The sequence below is a fragment of the Solea solea genome, chromosome 17 (assembly GCF_958295425.1).
Source record: "Solea solea chromosome 17, fSolSol10.1, whole genome shotgun sequence".
NCBI lineage: Eukaryota > Metazoa > Chordata > Actinopteri > Pleuronectiformes > Soleidae > Solea > Solea solea.
The window spans coordinates 3,243,275-3,268,299 of record NC_081150.1 but is presented as its reverse complement, the minus strand read 5'-3'; the positions used below and the strand labels follow the sequence as shown (position 1 = coordinate 3,268,299).

General features: G+C 37.9%; 6 protein-coding genes across 6 annotated transcripts; all 6 read left to right on the top strand.

Annotated features, from left to right (window-relative positions):
- Positions 1–89: 89 nt before the first annotated feature.
- On the top strand, positions 90–1,088 carry LOC131443957 (trace amine-associated receptor 1-like). Its single transcript, XM_058614058.1, has one exon. It carries the CDS (start codon positions 90–92, stop codon positions 1,086–1,088), a length of 999 nt encoding a protein of 332 aa, XP_058470041.1.
- Positions 1,089–4,005: 2,917 nt separating this feature from the next.
- Positions 4,006–5,007, top strand: LOC131443936 (trace amine-associated receptor 1-like). Its single transcript, XM_058614025.1, has one exon. It carries the CDS (start codon positions 4,006–4,008, stop codon positions 5,005–5,007), a length of 1,002 nt encoding a protein of 333 aa, XP_058470008.1.
- A 2,283-nt stretch (positions 5,008–7,290) lies between these two features.
- Positions 7,291–8,292, top strand: LOC131443941 (trace amine-associated receptor 1-like). The gene has a single exon (XM_058614033.1). The coding sequence runs from the start codon at positions 7,291–7,293 to the stop codon at positions 8,290–8,292; it is 1,002 nt and encodes a 333-aa protein (XP_058470016.1).
- A 6,593-nt stretch (positions 8,293–14,885) lies between these two features.
- Positions 14,886–15,845, top strand: LOC131444023 (trace amine-associated receptor 4-like). Its single transcript, XM_058614136.1, has one exon. The coding sequence runs from the start codon at positions 14,886–14,888 to the stop codon at positions 15,843–15,845; it is 960 nt and encodes a 319-aa protein (XP_058470119.1).
- A 3,570-nt stretch (positions 15,846–19,415) lies between these two features.
- On the top strand, positions 19,416–20,641 carry LOC131444022 (trace amine-associated receptor 4-like). Its single transcript, XM_058614135.1, has one exon. The coding sequence runs from the start codon at positions 19,416–19,418 to the stop codon at positions 20,382–20,384; it is 969 nt and encodes a 322-aa protein (XP_058470118.1). The 3' UTR covers positions 20,385–20,641.
- Positions 20,642–21,525: 884 nt separating this feature from the next.
- LOC131444021 (trace amine-associated receptor 1-like) lies at positions 21,526–23,983 on the top strand. The gene is made up of 3 exons (XM_058614134.1): positions 21,526–21,577; positions 23,139–23,321; positions 23,394–23,983. The coding sequence occupies exons 1-3, from the start codon at positions 21,526–21,528 to the stop codon at positions 23,981–23,983; spliced, it is 825 nt and encodes a 274-aa protein (XP_058470117.1).
- The last annotated feature ends 1,042 nt before the right edge of the window (positions 23,984–25,025 follow it).

The window sequence follows — 25,025 nt, the reverse complement described above, 5'->3', positions numbered from 1 at the left end:
CTTTATTTTGATATTCTATACTTTTTTTTAAATGATTTATCAATGTAAGTGATTACTGATATGAAACTGAATTGCAGGAATCTGGACACATGGAACCAGAATTGGCCGTCAACGGGACTGCAGCTGTTGACAACATACTGTGCTACGTACCAGATAATGGAAGATACATATTTACAAGCAATCCTTCAGTTATATGTGTATTACTTTACGCATTCCTTGGTCTGTTGTGTGTTGTCACCATATGTGGAAACTTCCTAGTCATCGTTTCAATCATTTACTTCAAACAGCTGCACACTCCGACAAACTACCTCATCCTCTCTCTGGCTGTGGCCGACCTGCTTGTCGGAGTTCTGGTCTTTCCTTTCAGCATGGCGTTCACCGTAACCTCATGTTGGTTTCACGAAGGTTTGTTCTGCAAAGTACGAGGCTGCTTCGATGTGACCCTGAGCACCGCCTCGATTTTGAACCTGTGTTGTATTTCCATAGACAGGTACCACGCAGTGTGCCAGCCTCTCACGTATAAAAGTAAAATAACGAATCGGGTTATCGCGGGCATGATCCTGGTCAGCTGGGGACTTGCCGCTCTGATCGGAATCGGCATCATAGTTGCAGGCTTTAATCAGGGGAAGTGTGAAGACAGTTGTTTAATTGATGCTCTAATATCGACCACTCTGGCGTGTATTTTCTCCTTTTACATCCCTGTCATTATAATGCTCTGTATCTACCTGAAGATTTTCCTTGTTGCACAGAAACAAGCGCACAGCATCCGGAACGCGGCTTGTCAGAGCACAAAGTCTGGAGCAACAGTCAGTAAGATGGAGAGGAAGGCCACAAAGACTCTGGCTACTGTTATGGGGGTGTTTCTTCTGTGTTGGACTCCTTACTTTCTCTGCATCATCTTTCAGCCTTTAACGTTTGATGCAACACCGATTGCTGTGATTGAGACTCTCAACTGGCTCACGCTGTCCAACTCAATGCTAAATCCATTCATCTATGCTTTCTTTTACGCCTGGTTCAGGTCAGCTTTCAGAATGATCATTTCAGGGAAAATATTCCAAGGGGATTTTGCCAACTCCAAACTTTTTTAACCTGGTGTATTCTACCTAAAAAAAATGTTCATTCAATTCCTGGAACATGTGCAATAATCCACTCAAAATTCAATGAAATGCTGATCAGCACTTTTTCAGAAGCGATTTTCAATTGTGGACACTGATTAAAACATGTAATGAATATTTGCATTTCAGCAACATAGCAAATCACATATTGTTCACTGAATTAATTGTATTGCATTTACAACAATAGTTATTGTTTTACACAGTGAAAAAGTCAAACAAAAAAATCTGTTTTACTTATCTGAATTATCACCAAATGTCTGAAAACTGAAAACAGATAGGACAATTAAACTGGAGTGTACGAGAGTCCTAAACTCTAAGATCGTTAATTAAAGCTGATTTACATTAACAATTATTTTTTCTAGTCTAAATAGCCCATGCTCTTCTGTGAGTCTGTGACATTCTTTTTCCCATGTTCTCTGGGACTCAGGTTTATCTTAACATGGTGTTTTTGAAGGATTTAGGCCACCGGTTACTAGGGCATTAACATAATTTTTTTTCCCCTCTCTCTGTGTCTACTTGTGCACAGACTAGCGCCGGGTGGGAGAGATCTTAATCATGCTCTGTTGTGCACTTAAAATTCCTGGAAATTGAAGACCTATGTTTTATTTTGTTTAAATGTCTTTGAGAAAGTACACTTTACTATACATATTGACTGTTGAACCTTAATAAAAGTTGCTCATTGTTGTACAGCTGTGTTCCTTCACTGTGTCAATGTGATGGCATCAGTAATCGACTTGTTGACTTGACTTGCCCGACTGCTTACTGTTATCAGTCCTCATCTTTATGGCAGCGAAATCTAGAGCCACAAGGTGAAAATCCGACCATACTATGTTGCTTTGACTTGCAGGCAAATCACTCCATTTCCACGAAAGTTGGGACATATTCAATGATGTAATAAAAGCTAAAACCTGTATTATCTTAGATCCTTTGTTAAATAGAAAATAGGACAAAGACAACATTTTCATTATTTTCACTGATAAAATCAAATCTAAATAAAGCATAAACCAATTTAGAAAAACAGTTTTAAAAAGTTGTTTTCTGCAATGTATTGAATGATGTGAACCTGAATGATGTGTATCAGATAAAAGTGCAAAGAAAAGATGCTCAGTGTTTTCACAAAATCTTACTGTATTTTGCAAATATATAAAGACATAAAATGTGACACTTGCAACACAAAGTTTGCAAGACTGAAAATCCAATCCATCTTTTTTTTTTTTTACCAAAGTGCTGTACAGTAATAAAGCAAACATTTAAAAACATAAAACACAAACAGAGCACAACACACGACAGGTGAGAGGCAAACACTTTTGAGATAAGTAGTAATGTCAAAGGCCAAGGAAAGGCTCCAAGGCTGTATGAACATCAACATGCATGAACATCAAGCCCTCAGGCCGTATTACAGTATATAAGAAACAGTCATGCTACCATGATGGACATAGGAAACGTTGTTACTTAACACAGTCTGCATCAAGAAATGCAATATAATCATGTTACAACAGTGTGGCTTCATAATTTGCCGTAGGTAACAATGTCTAAAATTTCCAATGCTAAACAAAAAAAATGTCCGTTAGTGAGGACACTCAAAGCCTTTTTTATGTCCTTTTATTCTGTTAAATAAAGGGAAGTTGATTTTAGTTTATGTATCATATCTGATTTTTTTTCTTACATTGGCTCTAATGTGTTTGACATGTCAACTGTGTTTGTTTGATGCTGGCATACTGCTATAGGTGTGTATCTAAAAGCTAGTGACCAATAACTCTAACCCAGACATCAAAAATGAGGTTCTGCCAAGAAATGTGGACCCCATAATTGGTTATATTCTGGCTGACAGTGTGGTTCCGAAGCAGGTTTGTCTCTTTTTTCTATGGTGGCACCACCCACACTCTTTCCAGGCTACCTGGTTACTTAGTGGGTACCATTTGGGTATGGGCTTAATGCATTTATGGTTAAACTAATATAGGCCCCACATGGGAAGCTTTGTGGGCAATCATGGGTGGCGTCTCCATGGAAACCAAGGACAATCCTGTTTATGCCATATGTCAACAATGAACAGTGCATGAAAACACACTGTTTATGCTCAGATATTCTTGTTGGGCCATGAGGTTGTGCCTCATTGGGGCCAGGTTCTAGTTCCTGTGAGGCCTAGAGGTTCTGATAAGGTAGGTTAGTGTTTATGCCAGAAAAGAAAAGCTCCAGAGGAGAAGAAAAACATGCATGTACACACATTCACACATGTATGCTGGTGCTGCAGACATAATGCATTACCTAGCCCCTTACCCTAAACTTAACCATCACAACTGAATGCCCAACTCCAATCCTTGATTCAACATCTGATTCAAATGAATGGATCGTTATCAGGCTTCTACAGAGCTTGCTGATGAGCTGACCATTCGAATCAGGTGTGTTGGAGCAGGGAAACATCTAAAACATGTAGGACAGTGGGTCCCCAGGACCAGGATTGAGAAACCCTGCCTTCACTTAATTCTAAAACCAAGTCTTAATCCTCAAAAAGCCCTTTAAAGTTGTGAGGACCCACCAAGATGTCCTCACAAGGTCAAAATGTCCTCTCAAAGACAGACTTGCACAAAAAAATCGGTCCTCATAACCTACTAGAGACATGTAGACAAACAAACATACACACGATGTACAGTAGGCACACACACCAGACTGTATGTAAACTTTATGAGACAAGGGGTTATAAATACTGTGCCAACCCTCAAGGTTCTTAACACTTGCATCCAGACTAAGGACGCACAACACTGTCATTGCAGGGATGATGAGGTGTTAGTAGGTAAGAGGGGAAAAAACTAAATGTAAAAATTTAATTAAATGAAAATCTGTAAGCCTTTATTGTTCCTAATATTGATTGTCATTACAGACATAAAGAAGCATGGACGCAGAGCTGACACTAAACAGCACTTTACCCGTCGATGACCTTCATCCCTGCTATGAATCAACTAATACAAGCTATGTTTTTGCAAGTGACCCTTCCCTAACGTGTGTTTTGGTGTATATAATCCTTGGCTTGTTATCTGTCGCCACAATATGTGGAAACCTACTAGTTATCATATCCATCATTTACTTCAAACAGCTGCACACTCCTACTAACTACCTCATCCTCTCCCTGGCCGTGGCCGACCTGCTCGTCGGCGTCCTCGTCTCTCCTTTCAGCATGGCATTCACTGTCACCTCATGTCTGTTTCACCAGGACTTTATGTGCAAAATCCGCGACTGCTTTGATGCATCACTGTGCACTGCTTCTATTCTACACTTGTGTTGCATTTCTATAGACCGATATTATGCAGTGTGCCAGCCGCTGAAGTACAAAGTTAAAATAAACGTTTGTGTCACAGCAGTTATGATCCTGGTGACCTGGGGCATCTCTGCTTTAATAGGGATCTGTATAATAATCGCAGGATTCAGCCAAGGAACATGTGAGGAAACGTGCTCTGTTGATGTTGTGATGGCAAATACGATGGGACCCATTTTCTCCTTCTACCTGCCAGCGATCATAATGCTCGCTATTTACTTTAAGATTTTCCTTGTTGCACAGCAACAGGTGAAAAGCATCCAGAACACAACATTTCAGAGCACAAGTTCTAGAGCAGCTGTGAGTAAGATGGAGAAGAAGGCCACAAAAACTCTTGCTACAGTCATGGGGGTTTTTCTTTTATGTATGATTCCTTACTTTCTGTGCATCGTCTTTCAGCCGTTGGCCTATTATCCCCCACCCATCCCACTGATTGAGACTCTCAACTGGCTCGCATTGTCCAACTCAATGCTGAATCCACTGATTTATGCTTTCTTTTATAGCTGGTTCAGATCAGCATTCAGAATTATTATTTCTGGAAAAATATTTAAAGGTGATTTCGTTAATTCCAACTTGTTTTAAATAGATTGAAAGTGAAAATAAAGTTTGGAACAACTGATAATAACTTTGTCATTGTGGGAAAAATAAAGCACTTTCAAAACATTAATGCATTTAATGAATGCAGTTTTGATGCAAGCAAATATGTTAATATGTAAAGGTACAACTTACAGCAATTTCCTATGGACCTCTATAGAATGAAAGGAATCATTAAACTGCAATGACACTATATTCTTTTCAAATACATGAATAATAAATCATATAAAATATGAAAATAAACTGAGTAAAATAATCTAATGTCGGACAAATGATCACTCAAACAATACACTTTCTCTTTACTCTCAAAATTGAAGAAAAATGAATGTGCAGTAAAGCCTGAAATCTTTAACAGCGTAGACATTTTGTTCATTACAAACATTGTAGATACCTATATTGAGTAAAAAGAAAATGCCAGTTGTAATTATGTTTTTTATCACATTGTGGGACAGAATGTGTAGTCTAAGAGGGTTGTGCATTTGTGAAACATGTATAGCAAGAACACATGTAAACTATAGTTTGTATTATATATATATAGTTTTGGGAGTTAAACTATGGAATGAATGGAATATGATTAATTGTATTTGTCTCTGTGGAGTTTTGAAAAAGCTTGAAAATGTAAAACATCACGGATCTATCTAATTGTTAGGAGAGGTAACAAAAAATAAGCAATGGGCCTAAGTTTATTACTTTTTTTTATTCTGGTTAGTGATTGTGTAGGATTATATTGTGTGAAATGGATTTTTGTAAATATGTGTAATATGTATTTTATTTCTGTCAGTTGCATATTCACACACATTGTTAGTGAATTGACATTGTGAGACACTGAGCAGCCTTAGGAAATAAACTTGAGTCACTGAGTGCTTTCTCTCCCCCTTTTTTTTTTTTATTAAATCAGACTACAAATGCATCATTGGCCCCCTTTGATGAGGTACCAACATAACTCCTAACCTAATGTGTTTGACATGTCAACTGTACTTGTTTGATGCTGGCATACTGCTACAGGTGTGTATCTAAAAGCTAGTGACCAATAACTCTAACCCAGACATCAAAAATTAGGTTCTGCCAGGGAATGTGGACCCCATTATGGTTATATTCTGACTGACAATGTGGTTCCGAAGCAGGTTTGTCCGTTTTTTCCAATGGTGGCACCACCCACACTCTTTCCAGGCTACCTGGTTACTTAGTGGGTACCTTTTGGGTATGGGCTTAATGCATTTATGGTTAAACTAATATATGCCCCACATGGTAAGCTTTGTGGGCAATCATGAGTGGCGTCTCCATGGAAACCAAGGACAATCCTGTTTGGAAACCATATGCCATATGTCGGCCCAAATATAATCCTTATGGGGTCCACATGCCATGGACATGCTAACCGGGTAGTTCTTGTATTCTGCTGCATGGACAGTGATCCATTTAAAAGGTACAACAATGAGCAGTGCATGAAAACACACTGTTTATGCTCAGATATTCTTGTTGGGCCATGAGGTTGTGCCTCATTGGGGCCAGGTTTTAGTTCCTGTGAGGCCTAGAGGTTCTGATAAGGTAGGTTAGTGTTTATGCCAGAAAAGAAAAGGTCCAGAGGAGAAGAAAAACATGCATGTACACACATTCACACATGTATGCTGGTGCTGCAGACATAATGCATTACCTAGCCCCTTACCCTTAACTTTACCATCACAACTGAAACTCCAATCCTTGATTCAACATCTGATTCAAATGAATGGGTTGTTATCAGGCTTCTACAGAGCTTGCTGATGAGCTGACCATTCGAATCAGGTGTGTTGGAGCAGGGAAACATCTAAAACATGTAGGACAGTGGGTCCCCAGGACCAGGATTGAGAAACCCTGCCTTCACTTAATTCTAAAACCAAATCTTAATCCTCAAAAAGCCCTTTAAAGATGTGAGGACCCACCAAGATGTCCTCACAAGGTCATAATGTCCTCTCAAAGACAGACTTGCACAAAAGAAATCGGTCCCCATAACCTACTAGAGACATGTAGACAAACACACATATACATGATGTACAGTAGGCACACACACCAGACTGTATGTAAACTTTATGAGACAAGGGGTTATAAATACTGTGCCAAACCTCAAGGTTCTTAACCCTTGCATCCAGACTAAGGACGCACAACACTGTCATTGCAGGGATGATGAGGTGTTAGTAGGTAAGAGGGGAAAAAACTAAATGTAAAAATGAAATTAAATGAAAATCTGTAAGCCTTTATTGTTCCTAATATTGATTGTCATTACAGACATAAAGAAGCATGGATGCAGAGCTGACACTAAACAGCACTTTCATCGTCGATGACCTACATCCCTGCTATGAATCTACTAATACAAGCTATGTTTTTGCAAGTGACCCTTCCCTAACTTGTGTTTTGGTGTATATAATCCTTGGCTTGTTATCAGTCGCCACAATATGTGGAAACCTACTAGTTATCATATCCATCATTTACTTCAAACAGCTGCACACTCCTACTAACTACCTCATCCTCTCCCTGGCTGTGGCCGACCTGCTCGTCGGCGTCCTCGTCTTTCCTTTCAGCATGGCATTCACTGTCACCTCATGTCTGTTTCACCAGGACTTTATGTGCCAAATCCGTGACAGCTTTGATGTATCACTGTGCACTGCTTCTATTCTACACTTGTGTTGCATTTCTATAGACCGATATTATGCAGTGTGCCAGCCGCTGACGTATAAAGTAAAAATAAACGTTCGTGTCACAGCAGTTATGATCCTGGTGACCTGGGGCATCTCTGCTTTAATAGGGATCTGTATAATAATCGCAGGATTCAGCCAAGGAACATGTGAGGAAACGTGCTCCGTTGATGTTGTGATGGCAAATACGATGGGACCCGTTTTCTCCTTCTACCTGCCAGCGATCATAATGCTCGCTATTTACTTCAAGATTTTCCTTGTTGCTCAGCAACAGGTGAAAAGCATCCAGAACACAACATTTCAGAGCACAAGTTCTGGAGCAGCTGTGAGTAAGATGGAGAAGAAGGCCACAAAAACTCTTGCTACAGTCATGGGGGTTTTTCTTTTATGTATGATTCCTTACTTTCTGTGCATTGTCTTTCAGCCGTTGACCTATTATCCCCCACCCATCCCACTGATTGAGACTCTCAACTGGCTCACATTGTCCAACTCAATGCTGAATCCACTGATTTATGCTTTCTTTTATAGCTGGTTCAGATCAGCATTCAGAATTATTATTTCTGGAAAAATATTTAAAGGCGATTTTGTTAATTCCAACTTGTTTTGAAGTTTTTTAATAGATTGAAAGTGAAAATAAAGTTTGGAATAACTGATAGTTACTTTGCCATTGTGGGAAAAAAAAGCACTTTCAAAACATTTATGCATTTAATGAATGCAGTTTTGATGCAAGCAAATATGTTAATATGTAAAGGTACAACTTACAGCAATTTTCTATGGACCTCTATAGAATGAAAGGAATCGTTCAACCGCAATGACACTATATTCTTTTAAATACATTAATATTAAATCATATAAAATATGAAAATAAACTGAGTAAAATAATCTAATGTCGGACAAATGATCACTCAAACAATACACTTTCTCTTTACTCTCAAAATTGAAGAAAAATGAATGTGCAGTAAAGCCTGAAATCTTTAACAGCGTAGACATTTTGTTCATTACAAACATTGTAGATACCTATATTGAGTAAAAAAAAATTGCCAGTTGTAATTATGTTTTTTATCACGTTGTGGGACAGAATGTGTAATCTAAGAGGGTTGTGCATTTGTGAAACATGTATAGCAAGAACACATGTAAACTATAGTTTGTATTATATATATAGTTTTGGGAGTTAAACTATGGAATGAATGGAATATGATTAATTGTATTTGTCTCTGTGGAGTTTTGAAAAAGCTTGAAAATGTAAAACATCACGGATCTATCTAATTGTTAGGAGAGGTAACAAAAAATAAGCAATGGGCCTTAATTTATTACTTTTTTATTTTGGTTAGTGATTGTGTTGGATTATATTGTATGAAATGGATTTGTGTTAATATGTGTAATATGTATTTTATTTCTGTCAGTTGCATATTCACACACATTGTTAGTGAATTGACATTGTGAGACACTGAGCAGCCTTAGGAAATATACTTGAGTCACTGAGTGCTTTCTCTCCCCCCCTTTTTTTTTTTGTATTAAATCAGACCACAAATGCATCATCAGCCCCCTTTGATGAGGTACCAACCCAACTCCCCTATGATGTATCCACACATTTGATAGTCATTTTCAAAGGCTTAATTAATAACATTTATGCCTCCTTAAGTTTCTGTCCAGAAAATGTAAGTTTGTTAACTGCAAGAGAAAATCCATGTTTTTAGCAAAAAGAAGAGGCAGCAGTAGATCAAAAACTCTGTGTGTGCCATGATGGAAAATGACATACTTTACTTTTTACAGCTGGGAAACTACAAGAAAAAGTGCTAAACATAATGTTAGATATCACAGACTTGATCACACATTTAATCTTATTTAACTTTCATTTATACAGGTAGTCTCATTGAGACACGAGACACTCTCATTATCAAGAGAGACTTGTTTCAGACTAACATACAATATAAGAAAGAACAATTAGTTACGGACAGACAGAAATACAGGACAATCCATCCATCCATCTTCTACCACTTTATACTTCACATGAGGGTCACAGGGGGAACTGTGCCTATCTCAGCTGACCTAGGGCGATAGGCAGGGTCACACTCTGGACAGATCGCCGGTCCATCACAGGGCCACATGACAAACAACCATCCACTCTCACAACCACACCTATGGGCAATTTAGAGTCTCCAATTTACCTAATCGCCATATTGCATGTTTTTGGACTGTGGGAGGAAACCGGAGATCCCGGAGAAAACCCAGGCACACACGGGGAGAACATGCAAACTCCATGCAGAAAGCACCAACCGTGTGACCCTACAGTAAAATCAATACAGCAAAATCAAAGTGCCAAATAGAGCAGAGTAAAATGCTAACAAGGGGAACAAGTTTCCAGAAATGTTTCAAGTGCCCTTTAAGATCATTTGAAACCCCCCAATTGAATCAATCTGGACAACTTCCGATTCTGTTGTAGAGTGCTCCAGGTTGAAAGGGCAAGAGTAAGAAAATGCCTTTTTGCCTTGCTCTGTAAGTCCTGAAGGAACGTTGAAGGTAATAAAGGCCTGGGTGTGCAGGCTATGACTGCATTGCCTGTGTGACAATAAAAGTGACAATGGCGTCCTGGCGTTCAAGTTAAGATACTCTTTGTTCCAAGAAGAACCCTAGCTGTAGTTTCAACTTCTTTAAAAGGTTTTCAATATGGCACTTAAAGGAGAGATTTACATCAATTGAGATTCCTAGGTATCTGTGAGTCCACAAACTCAATCCTTTTGTTTGAAAACAGCATAACCTTGAATAATGTCAAATGCAGACTGTAGATGTTGAAAGACCTGGGCAACAGTGTTTGCGCGACAATAAACACATACACCAACTATCCCTTTAGGAGTAAACGACGTGTGCTCATTAGCAATAGCATTAACCGGCAATTTATATGGGTCAGTAACAATTTCAGCCACACTTTATCCAAAGTGACTGAAAAACATGTTTCATCCCTATACACATACTTTACTTTGTGTATGTGATGTATAATTAGTGACCGTCAGGAACTGCCTGGCAGAAGTGTAACTTTTCCAACATAGTTTTCTCTGTCCCCCATGTCACGTCATCATTGCTGTTTTTGCTTTGCTTCAGCTTGCAACTTTGTTGAAAACATTTCAGGAATAGACATGACATGTTTACCTGGCACCAAATAGGAGAGGTTGTGTATACAAAGCACCTTAGGAAGAACTGGAGTTCATGTGTACCATCCGAGCAGCCAAGGGACCGAAGACTTCACACCTTTAATGGGAGCAGTTGCCAGGTTACATAATATTGCATCAGACTGTGAACAAACTATGAAGCGTGCATTAAAAACAAGTTTCACGTCTGAATGTAGCAGAAAGTAGTGTTTTTGATGTTTCAAAAATAAAAATGGAAAAGGTGAAAGGTTTCTGACAATCTTTCTGAATAGTGTCATTAAAGCGCAACTCCCTCCACCAGGAGCAAAATATAACAGACTAAAATATAGTGAAACAAGCCTTATTGATTTTATTTTGTGTCAAAGAAAGATTGTAGCAACATCTCTTGAACAGGAAGTTGCTGTAGCTCAAGTCTTAAGTGTTTTCCCAAACTTTTTTCCCCAAAGAGTCCCAGCCTGAAGACACCTTCATGTCAATATTGTGACATAGTTAAACAACCATAGCGCCAACCAGTGGACACAGGGAAAGCTGCAAATGTAGCTTTCTTTGCATAAAACCCAAAACAAATTATTTTCGGAGCCACTGCCTTACATTTCCTTTCATGACTTCTACATAAACTGCATACACTCACACATCCGAGTGTTTAAATTGTATCGCAACCAGTCATGTTTTTTTTTGTTTTTTTTTTCATACAAGACTGTCCAAGTGGGCAAGTGGGGAATAATATACAGTATACACAAATCATGGTGAGAATATGTTGTGAGAACTTTTTGTATACTTTTCAAAAAGTAAAATGATCTGAATGACAGCACAGTCACAATCCTACAACAACACCAGCTGTTATGTAGGTGAACCATATCCAACTGAAATAATTAACAATAATGTTAATGAGAAATTTCTGAAAGGCATTTTTAACGTCTTTATTAAAGTAGGTGATACTATAATAATTCAGCTGACGAAAAATGCCCACAAGAAGTTTGACTTTTCCAAAGTTAATTTTTCTGTCCCCATGTCATGTCATCATTGCTGTTAATCAGCTGTTTTTGCTTAGTTTTAGCTGGTAACACATTTCAGTAATAAACATGACATAATTATCTGGGGTCAAATAGGAAAGGTTGTGTAGACTAAGCACCATAGGTAGAACGAGAGCTCATGTGTACCAGCCGAAAAGCCAAGGGACCAAAGGCTTCACACCTTTAATGGGAGTGATGCCAGGTTACATAATATTGCATCAGGCAGTAAACTAATTGACATGGTTGGACTTTAAAAACTATGTTAATATGATGAAAGGTCTAAAACAGAAAGTGTGAAACTTTAAAGTGAAAGTTCAGGTTTCCTGCTTTTTCTTGTAGTTAATCACACTTCCAACTGGAAACTGAAGTTTAAAGAAAGGCAAAGCCATACAAATTCATTAAGAAAATCCTAGCAAGACATTAAAATGACAGTGATCAAAATAAAAGGTAGACATTGAAATTACATGACTTGTAATAAAAGCAAGACATTCAAATTAAAATATTCATTAAAATCATGAGAGATAAATATGTGATTTGCCAATAAAAAGTGCATTTAAAAGACAAGAATGAATTGATACAAATTTAAGAACAAGCTGCACTAAATAATGTTTTCAGGCCTGACAGTCTGATTCCACAGGTGAGGAGCAGAATAACTGAATGCTGCCTCACTTTGTTTGGTTCTGCATCTGGGAAACACAGAGTAAACCTGTTCTTGATCATCTTAGGGCTCTGGATGCTTCATAGGGAACTAAATAGTCTAGGATGTATTTTGGTCCAATACATTTCAGTGCTTTGAAGACCAAGAGTAAGATTTTGAAATCTAACCTTTGACACCAGTGTAGTGATCTGAGGACCGGTGCGATGTGGTCCCATTTCCTGGTATTAGGCAGGACTCTGGCAGCAGCATTCTGGACCAGCTGCAGCTGCCTGGTTGATTTTTTGTTAAGACCTGTGAAGACATGATTGCAATAATTTAGTCTACTCAAAATGAAAGCATGAACAAGTTTTTCTGTGTCTCATTTGGACAGAAAAACCTTGATCCTTGCAATGTTCTTTAGCTTTCAATGACAGGGAGTCAAAGTGAGCACTGCCCTTTGACCTTTCATTTTTGGGCCAAAAACAATCACTTTAGTATTGTCTGCATTGGGCTGGAGAAAGTTATGGCACATCCACTCATTGATTTGATGAATGCACTTACTCAGTGAAAGCAAGGGAGTCCATTCATGAGATGACATGGGAATATAAAGTTGTGTGTCATCTGCATAGGTGTGATAAGAGATGATCCACCCATATTTCCAGTCTGTCGATCAGTATGTTGTGATCAAACGTGTCAAATGCAGCACTAAGGTCCAATGATACTAAGACAGTGGTTTTGGATGCACCATTATTCACATGTTTATAATTTCAGACTTTGATAAGTGCAGTCTTAATGCTGTGTTGTACTCAGAATCCAGACCGAACACAGCTACACTAACTCTCCCATACTAAAATCCATAGTGAAAATCTGAAATTTTTTTATTTGCGAAGATACAGGAGAACTTCATTTTGCACATTCAAATGAAGGATTTAAGGCACCAAAGTCACAAAATAATCATTTGAATCATTTTTTTGAATGAGGCAGCAGGGGCTGAAAAACTTCATACTACTGTCGTGTAGAATTGCTGATTTTCTGCATGGCCTTTGATGCGGGGTGTTAATATAACTTCTGTTGGACGCAAGAAGGTCAGAAGTTCAGGGTCACAATTACCTGGCAGGATTTTGGTGTTTTGGTGTTTTAAAAAACAAAACCTGGGCTCTGCAAAAACTACCCCCTAAAATAAGCCAAAGATTATTTTATTTTATTTCTATTTTTAAGGAAAATGAATCTGCCAATGATATTAGCTAATTTTGCTTGGCTAGAATACTTAAAATTAGTCTGCAAATCTATGTCCACTTTCAGATTTTAATGTTACTTAAAAAACTACTGTTCCAAAAACAAGACAAAACTGGTCAACATTTAAAGACTTTTAAACATGTCTTACATGACATAACGTCTTTGCTTGTGACAACATACTTAAAATGAGTCTTCCTGTTCTTCATTTAAGAAATTGTACCTTAGAATGTCCACTATTTGCACACACAATCTCCTAGAAACAAGGCTTATTTTTACCTATATCGCACTACTCCATGACAGGTGGAGGGAAAAATGCATTTGGGTTTGTGTTAACCTGTCCCCGTTACCACGGTTACTGCTTGTGGGTCCTCTTTAAAGACCTATCCGGTGTAAATAACAACATGCCCTGATGGACAATGACGATGCTGAAATCCTGTATGTTTATTATTGACGAGCAGCACGAATAACTTTGGAGAATAAGTTTGACACCACCTCTCTATTCACACCAAGTGTGATACAAATAAGCAAATGACTTAAAGTACCAGAAAAACTTGCTTGACAGGAACAGTCAGGTGGAGTCATCATCAAGTATGAGATGCTACATAGTTATTTTATTGAATAACAAGAAAAAGAAAAGAAATACCTGGGTACAACCAACCCTGAAGAAGGTTTGCTTGGTTCGGGAGCTTAAACTTTAATTTAGAAGACTTTTTAGGATGTCTGAAAAACTACTTTGGTCCAATATAATGTAGCTCAGTGAAAGTGAGTGTGTTGCTGAACAAAGAACCAGAACAAAGAACAAAATGTCATTCATTCTGAATACAAAGTAGTTTGAATGGACACAATCACGTTGAATCCTTCGATTGATTGGAGATTAAAAAACTTTTTTTTATTAAAGTTGTTCGTCACTAAGTGCTATGTCAGTGGAGGTGTGGTTACTCGGCACATTCACCTGCATTAAACAACTATTTTGATGAGAATATGCTAATGAGCCAGCCTTACCTATCTTATCATGGCATTCTGCTCACCCACAGAGACTCTTTCACAAACTAGGCATATATATATATATAACTGGGTTTAACATACATCCCAATGCAAAAGACTTAATACTGCTGTGTTATGATGTCAATTTATCTGCTTATACGTCTAAATGCATGATCTTTTATGAATGGAAACTACTGACGTTAATGCAGACCAAATTCAGTTGAATGGATCAGCAAATGTGCCTGACATAACTGCAGTGACTACTTCCTATCTATTATGTATTGTTAGTGGCTCTTTGTCAGTTCTCATAATGTTTGGAAACCTACTTGTAATAATCTCCATTGTTTACTTCAAACAGCTCCACACTCCTACAAACTTCCTGATGCTCTCTCTGGCTGTGGCTGACCTGCTAGTTGGACTTTTAGTTTTGCCTTTCAGTGTCGTGCTCTTTGTGAGGTCATACTGGTCTGGTCAAGGCTTGCTCTGCACTATACGAGGCAGCATAGACATGATACTGTGTAATTCCTCCATTTTGAATCTGTGCTTCATTTCTGTTGACAGATATTATGCAGTGTGTCATCCTCTGACTTACAGAGTTAGAATTAATAGCCGCGTTGTTTGGATCATGATCCTGGTGTCCTGGACTGTTTCTGTTCTTATTGGGGTTGGTCTCGGACTGTCGCCAAACCAAAACCAAATGAGGTGTACTTTATTTCAAAAAAAGTCACAGAGGTCATCAGTTATGGGAGCCATGTTTACATTTTTTATTCCAGCCTTGATAATGTCTTCAATCTACTTAAAGATTTTGATGGTGGCACAGAAACAGGCACGCAGCATCCAGAAAACAACAAAGTCTGGTTCAACTGTCAGTAAAGTAGAGAGAAAGGCGACTAAAACTCTGGCTATTGTGATGGGGGTTTTTCTGATGAGTTGGACGCCTTTCTTTCTGTGTCTCAACTTAAATCCTGTGAGCAACTACACAATACCACTTCATGTACTACAAGCATTCAAGTTACTCGGATGGTCAAATTCAATGCTGAATCCGTGTGTTTATGCTTTCTTTTACAGCTGGTTTCGATCAGCTTTTAGGATGATCGTTACAGGGAAGATACTTAAAGATGACATTTCTAATTCTAAACTCTAATTCTAAACTAATTATTATTAGTTTCACATGATTGACACGTAAATAATCAAATCTGGCACTAAGGACCAACATACATCTTAGATCTCTTACGTCTGTTTTTGCAACATAGAAACCTCTTGACTTCTACATACTATGTGGCCTTGATGTTAAACATCTGTTTTCAACACTCAAATGGGTCAATGCATCTATACACCGAATATTTATGTATAATTATGTAATGTTATTTAAGTCTTTTACTATGAATGTTTGGTTCATTTGGATTCTGCAGACACTGCATTTGCATCTCTGTCATGCTTTTGAATCATTATTTGACTTCCTGATCAGGTCTTGCTTTAGAGATTAACACAATATCATTTACATACCATATCTGCTTATACATTTACATGCATATTGTGTCTGTGCTACTCTTTGTCAACACAGTGAACAAATCACTATGTACTTGACCAGTACATGTTACCCTGATATTGCGTCTCTGCCTCCACAAACATCATGTGCATCTAATTCAGTGTATGTTGTTATTGCCCGCCTGCAGACACTGTAAGTTAAATACATTTACATGTATGAATTTCTGTTGTTGTAAGTTTTATTATTTCACTTTGCTGTGGTAACACACAGGGTCTGAATGATCAAATCCATATCATTCTTGTAGTGGTTCTAAATTTGGGGCCTAGATTATTTTATCATGTGGGATATAAGAGATATCTGCCAAAATAGTAGATTTGGATGTGACTTTATTAATCTCTCACCAGAGAGACAGTAAGAATCAGGGTAATAAATAATAAACATGCATTTTCACATCTGTGAATGTACAGTATAGAAAAATGTCAGCTATACTGATGAAAAGTAAAAATATAATATACTGTACATTGTGATATTTACAATTTGAGCTCAATATGTACAATGTAAACCAGAATTGCATAGTTATATTACATATATTTACTATGCCTGATTGTGTTGCTCATAGACATCAAATAATTAAGATAATTAAAGTGTATATAAGTGTTTTGAGTACATTATGGTCTGCTTTTATATTTGGCAATCAATCAATCAAACTTTATTTGTAAACTCGATGTGAGGGTCTAAGGATAGAGGGTGTCACTTGCTATACATTACTGTAAAGCCCTTCTGTTGAGCTATATAAATAAAATTGAAGTACTTTTCATACAATAAAAATGTAGCACAGAGTGCTTCACATAATAAAACCTGTTTGGAAAAAACTTCAAACTGAATTTTAGAAGCAAAGGAAAGATGGATGTAGGTCGATAATTAGCTAAAACATCTGGGTCGAGGGTTGCTTTTTTGAGAAGGGGTTTAATAACTGCTACTTTAAAAGCTTGGGGCACATATCCACTTAATAATGATACCTGTGATTATTCTCATTTTCTTCAATTAAAGAAGAATAATAGGCAACTCTGTAGGGCTTTTTTGTATGCTACAAAACAATCTTTCCAGGCTATATGAAATTTCTCTAGATTAGTGGAATGCCGTTTTCTTTCTTATCTACATGGTGCTTGTCACATCTGATTCACCACTTTCTTTTTCAGAGGGACAACATAATGTAATGTAGTACACAGTGAGGCTGCTGCACTATCAACAAGGTATGAGAGGGAGTAAAATCACAACAGGTGACTTCAGATATACTGAGTTAAATAAAGGTTATCCTGTCTCTTTGAATGTCATATTATTATCAGACAGGCACCGACTGTTCTCTTTATGTCATTGCAGTTATTGTGCAATTAAATGTGTGTAAATAATGATCAGTTAGGAGAGGGTTTTGGGGAACACAGTTTTATATATCGATACCACAAGTTAAAACAACACAGAGGGTGTGACTAAAGCAATGAGTTGGTTTATTCACATGTTGAATCTCAAATAAGAATTCAGAGAAAGACTAAGAATAAGGCTTTTAAAAGATAAATATACAGGTTTGGGCTTGGAGTTGATTAATAGTCTAGTATTAAATAAAAAAAAAGACCTAAATGGCTGATACTTCTTCTCGGCCTGAGCTTCTGGGAATATGGACGTTAGCATGAGTGGTGGGTGTCCACTCATTTTGACTAACATAATCTTTTTCATGTAATCAAGTTTCAGTTACACAGAATAAATCAATACGATTGTCAGTAATGGGATCATTAATTAAAACAGATTTTGAAGAGAGTGATCTTATATTTAATAGTCCACATTTAAAAGTGGTATTCTTAGAATGCCTAACTCCTCTTATTCATTTATTTATTTAATCTAGTGGGTCGGGGGACAGACACATGTCTCTATGGGGTTTTTCAGTAGGTGACTCCTCAAAAAGAAGCACGTGGAAGCCTGCTGGACTGCAACTCTGCCTCCTGGTCTCAACTCTGAATTGTCATGGTGTTGGTTTTCTAATAAACTTCACTAAACATCCAGATAAGAGAGAGCTGCTCCAAGTGTGATGGACGCCGTCTGTTGTTTTCTGGACACCACCTTGACAGGCAGCGACTGAATGAGGACATGTGGCTATACATGTCATCACGTGTCCAACATTGATTTAGCGTACCTACACACAGACTCAACATTAACCTTTGTGACCTCCGATGGGCGTAATCGGGTGTTATTACTGCCAAAATGAATTGTAGCTTTACTGAATTTATGGTTATCCTTAGCCAGCAGTTTCGGATAAGACTCTATATGTGTTTCAGATAAGACTCTGTCACCCGCTCTGGCCCCGGGAAAACACTTGACTGTAAATCACCAATCACCAGAGTATTAGATGTGTGAACTGGTTGGTGGTGAGCAGGACTTTTAGGCTAAGCAATATGCCTCTATGCCTATGTGATCCGCACCGGCTACAGGGGACTGGCTAGCAGACTTAGCTTTCACAAGATCAGTTCACCGAATCGGTCAGTACTTCCTGCATGACCATATAGCACAGACTCCGTCTGACACAGTCACTGAACGAAAATCTGGCTGAAAGGGTTGTGATTCGGCTCGTGATCGCCGGCTTTCGGCAACGCTTACGCTAAATACACCTCCTCTGTTAAATTATGAGATTTTAGAGATTCAAATCTAAAATCGACTGCACATTACACTCTCTACTCAACTAGGTGAGACAACGACACAATTGGTTCCAGGACTCCATGTTGTTCTTTATGCTGAAGATAGTTCTTAATGATATTAGCTGTTGTTTGAAGTTGCTGACCAGTTGCAGAATAACTTTGGAGAATATTTTCTTTCCAAAGTAGTTTAAAGGGACTCACACAATAGTCTTGTATCCTTCCATTAATTTTTTGAAATGTAAGCTTTTTCTCTTTGTTTTTGGTGGAAAACTATAGCATATACAAGTAGGTGGAGCATGTGAGTAGTGGTGTAGTTACTTAGTATAATTACCTGCATTAAACACACCTCTCTTGAATAGAATATGCTAATGAGCCAGTATAACCTATTTAATAAGGACATCCTGCTCACCAGCAAAGACTATAGGGATTGTTGTGTTAAACATACGCTTCAATGCAGAGGACTTGATACTGCTGTGTATATTTATGTCATTTATCTGCTTACATGTCTAAATGAAGGTACAGTATTAATGACAATTTATGAATGGAAACTACTGACGTTAATGCAGACCAAATTCAGTTGAATGGATCAGCAAATGTGTCTGACATAACTGCAGTGACTATTTCATATCTATTTTGTATTTTTGGTGGCTCTTTGTCAGTTCTCATAATGTTTGGAAACCTACTTGTAATAATCTCCATTGTTTACTTCAAACAGCTCCACACTCCTACAAACTTCCTGATGCTCTCTCTGGCTGTGGCTGACCTGCTAGTTGGACTTTTAGTTTTGCCTTTCAGTGTCGTGCTCTTTGTGAGGTCATACGGGTCTGGTCAAGACTTGCTCTGTACTATACGAGGCAGCATAGACATGATACTGTGTAATTCCTCCATTTTGAATCTTTGCATCATTTCTGTTGACAGATATTATGCAGTGTGTCATCCTCTGACGTATAGAGTTAAAATTAATAGCCGCATTGTTTGGATCATGATCCTGGTGTCCTGGACTGTTTCTGTTCTGATTGGAGTTGGACTCGGACTCTCACAGAACCAAAACCAATCGAACAATAGGTGTACTTTATCTCCGAATAAGAAAAAAAGCTCATTCATCATGGGTGCTATTTTTACATTTTTTATTCCAACCTTGATGATGTCTTCAATCTACTTAAAGATTTTGATGGTGGCACAGAAACAGGCACGCAGCATCCAGAAAACAACCAAGTCTGGTTCAACTGTCAGTAAAGTAGAGAGAAAGGCGACTAAAACTCTGGCTATTGTGATGGGGGTTTTTCTGATGAGTTGGACGCCTTACTTTCTGTGCATCAACTTAAATCCTGTGAGCAACTACACAATACCACTTCATGTACTACAAGCATTCAAGTTACTCGGATGGTCAAACTCAATGTTGAATCCATGTGTTTATGCTTTCTTTTACAGCTGGTTTCGATCAGCTTTTAGGATGATCATTACTGGGAAAATATTTCAAGACGACATTTCTAATTCTAAACTGTCTTGAATCATTATTTCTTTCCCATGATTGACACGTGAACATTCAAATCTGGCACTAAGGATCAACATATTATTTCTTAGATCTCTGTATTTAGGTTGAAGCATGTCTGTTTTTGCAAAACTTCTTGACCTCTGCATACTATGACCTTGAGGTTTTCTGTTTTTAACACTTTTAACACTGACGGGTCCATGGATCTATACACCTAATATTTCTATATATTTATGTAATGTTATTACTATGTAAGTTGTTTTATTTGGATTCTGCAGACACTGCATTTACAACTCTTTAGTTCCTTTGAATCAATAATCGACCTCCTGACATGAAACTAATCAGGTCTTGCTCTAGCGATTAATAAAATATCTTTTGCATACTGTATCTGCTCTTCATCTTGTACATTTATGTATAAATCCTGTCCGTTCTCCTCATTGTCAACACAGTGAACAAATCACTATGTACTTGACCAGTTCATGTAACCCTGATAGTGTGCCTCTGCCTCCATAAACATCATGTGGTTATTGGAGCGTCTGCAGACACTGCATTTGTAATTTAAATACAGACAAGCATGTTAAAATGTATCCTGTTGTGTTATTTCACTTTGCTGTGGTAACACACAGGCAAACTGAATTTAAAATAATGACTGAATGATAAACCCTTCTCTTTCTTATAGTGGTTTTAAACAACCAGGGCCCTGCTTTTCTTATCATGAGGGATATAAGAGATATCTGCAAAAATAGTAGATTCAGATGTGACTTAATTAATCTCTCACCAGATAAATTCACTAGTTACAACAGCAAAAGGGGTCAGAGGTGGACAAGTGAGAAATTCAAAAAAGTAATAGAAAATTATACAAAATGAGACATATATAAAATATAAAAATACAAGTGTTGACTTGAAGAGAATAAGTAGGAATTAGGGCAAGTGTGCATTTCAGACACCATTGTTTAATTGTATCTTTCTTTTTAAAGACAGAACTATGTGATTTCAAAGAGATTCAGGCCTATCAAGTGCCAACCAGGTCATCTTAAAATAAAGGCTCAGCATAGATGACCGCCATCCTGTATGCAATAAGAACATGTGATAACATCACAACAACAAAAAAATCTACCTGAGAATGTCCTTAGAAACTCAGACATTCACATTTGTCATGATGGAGAGGGAGAGACAGAGAGAGAGAACGAAAGCACAATCAGCCACGCAGAGTATGTGTCCGAATGGAATTCCCTGAGCAAGCTACCAGCATATTACCAACATCATCGGTGCCTAGAGTAGTTAGTTTGCCACTTACTATGCACTAGCTGGCGATGTCGAGGAATTCCTCTGCACAGTTCTCAACAATCAGTCATGCATCTGGGTTTTTTTGACAGTCAAGGCAAAGGATTGCAACTTCAGGTAGTTGTCCTATTGCATAAAACTTTTGTTTAATAGATGGTTCCGTCGCTCTGCTTCTTAAAATGAAACCTTCCGCCCAACAATCCCTCACATCTGTCCATCTTCAGCTGCTATCTCACTCTCTCCTGTCTGGCTGACTGCAGGCAAGTGACTGTTTCGCGCGGATCATTCCCATTTTTCATGTCAGAGGTCAGCGCACACCAGAAGTACACAAACTTGCGTTAACTGTGTTCAATTATTTTATCACGTTATATCGGCTGTATTAATCGCAAAGATTAGCACGTTAACTTTGACAGGAATAGAAAAGTAGACAAGAAAGTGTTCAAAAGGACTGTCAATCAGACTTATGTTTATATAGCACCTTTCATGAGCAATGCAACTCAAAGTGCTTCACGATAAAAACACAACAAGAAAACTCTCCACAAAGTACAGTTCTGCACAAGGGTTTTAGGCCAGTGTGGAAAAAATGCTGTAAAGGAAGAATTCTTTCACAAATATAAATTCTATTTTTTTCTTTAATCTTTAGTCAGTTTTCAAAATGCAGAGTGAGCAGACAGAAGGAAATCTTCAATCAAATCAGTACTTAGTGAGACAACCCTTTGCCTTCAAAAAAGCATCAATTTGTCTAGTTTTGAAGGAACTCTGCAGGTAGGTTCTTCCAAACATCTTGGAGAACTAACCACAGATTTGATGTGAATGTAGGCTGTTTTAAATCCTTCAGTCTTCATATAATCCCAGACACTCTCAATGACTCTCTAGGTCAAGGCTCTGCACGGCACGGGCCATACCATCACTTCCAGGACTCCATGTTCTTCTTTATGCTTAAGATAGTTTTTAATGATATTGGCTGTGAATTTGAAGTTGTTGACCTGCTGCAGAAGAACTTTGGGGACAATCAGACGCTCCCCTCTGTATTGCATGATGAATAACTGGCTTTTTTGATATTTTCTTTACTAGTAAGTAGTTTAAAAGGGACTCACACAATCATCTTGCATCCTTCCATTAACTAATTGAAAACTATTTTGTTTGATTTGGTGGGACCTTTCTGGAACAGAATATGTTAATGAGCCAGTATGACATATATAATAAGTCCTGCTCACCAGCAGAGACTACTTTCACCACAGAGGCACCAACCAGGATTGATGTGTTAAACATAGGCTTCAATGAAGAAGACTTGATACTGCTGTGTATATTTATGTCATTTATCTGCTTGTATGTCTAAATGAAGGTACAGTATTAATGATCATTTATGAATGGAAACTACTGATGTTAATGCAGACCAAATTCAGTTGAATGAATCAGCAAATGTGTCCGACATAACTGCAGTGACTATTTCATATCTATTATGTATTTTTGGTGGCTCTTTGTCAGTTCTCATAATGTTTGGAAACCTACTTGTAATAATCTCCATTGTTTACTTCAAACAGCTCCACACTCCTACAAACTACCTGATGCTCTCTCTGGCTGTGGCTGACCTGCTAGTTGGACTTTTAGTTTTGCCTTTCAGTGTCGTGCTCTTTGTGAGGTCATACTGGTCTGGTCAAGACTTGCTCTGTACTTTACGAGGCAGCATAGACGTGATACTGTGTAATTCCTCCATTTTGAATCTGTGCATCATTTCTGTTGACAGATATTATGCAGTGTGTCATCCTCTGACTTATAGAGTTAAAATTAATAGCCGCATTGTTCGTATCATGATCCTGGTGTCCTGGACTGTTTCTGTTCTCATTGGAGTTGGTCTCGGACTGTCACCGAACCAAAACCAAACGAGGTGTACTTTATTTCAAAATAAGTCACAGAGGTCATCAGTCATGGGAGCCATGTTTACATTTTTTATTCCAGCCTTGATAATGTCTTCAGTCTACTTAAAGATTTTGATGGTGGCACAGAAACAGGCACGCAGCATCCAGAAAACAACCAAGTCTGGTTCAACTGTCAGTAAAATGGAGAGAAAGGCGACTAAAACTCTGGCTATTGTGATGGGGGTTTTTCTGATGAGTTGGACGCCTTTCTTTCTGTGCGTCAACCTAAATCCTGTGAGCAACTACACAATACCACTTCATGTAGTACAAGCATTCAAGTTACTCGGATGGTCAAATTCAATGCTGAATCCATGTGTTTATGCTTTCTTTTACAGCTGGTTTCGATCAGCTTTTAGGATGATCATTACGGGGAAAATATTTCAAGATGACATTTCTAATTGTAAACTGTCTTGAGTCATTGTTAGATTTGCATCATTAATATGTGAATAATCTGTCTGTCACTAAGGATTCATAGATATATGTATTTATCTCTAGTCTTTATCACTCATATAGACAGTACCATTCATTAGATGTCAGTGTATAGAAATCCTTTTGACCTATACATAAAGTGACCTTTGACACCTCTCTTTTCACGACTTAATGGGTCAATGCCTCCATATGTATCTCTTTTACCATGTATGTTATCTTGTTTCTATTCTGCAGACACTGCATTTCTTTTGAATCATTGTTTGACCTCTCAGCTTGCAACTTATTGTGTTGCATGTGCCTCTTCCTTCATAAACGTCATGTGTATCTCATTCAGTGCATGTCATTATTGCCCGTCAGCAGACTTCTGTAAGTTAAATACAGGCAAACGCATTTCAATTTTCTTCTTCAAACTGACTTTAAATGATTGAGTGCAGACTTGATATTGTCCTTACAGAGGTTTTAAACCAGACAGACTTGGTTATTTAGTTGGTGGTGTGAATGGCAAAGTATCATTTTAAATTAAATTTAAAGGGCAGGGATATTTGCAAAGTAGTAGATTTAGATACAGATTTGATTTTATTGAACCCTCACCAAAAACACTCACTTATTACAGCATCAAAAATGGTCAGTAAATATTTTAAAATACACACACACACACATACACACATACACACAAAGACTAGCTTTGCCCTTTCTTCATTTGGACAGCATAAACCATATTAACCATAACCAGGTCATGCCTTACCCTAACTTTAATCTAACCACAAACCAAATCTCAGCCCAAAATTTCTGCCTCATTAGGACCAGGTTTTGGACTCCATGAAGTCTACTGGTCCTGACAGGGTCAGTGTCTATACAAGAAAAGGTCCTAAAGAGGTGAACAATGCAAGAACACATACACACACCATCCTCGATCAATAGATAGATACAATAATTTCTTATATAGTTATTATCATTTTTTCACATGAGCGTGTTACACTGATGGTTGTCTACAATAACAGGTATTCCTGAAATGTTATCCACTTTT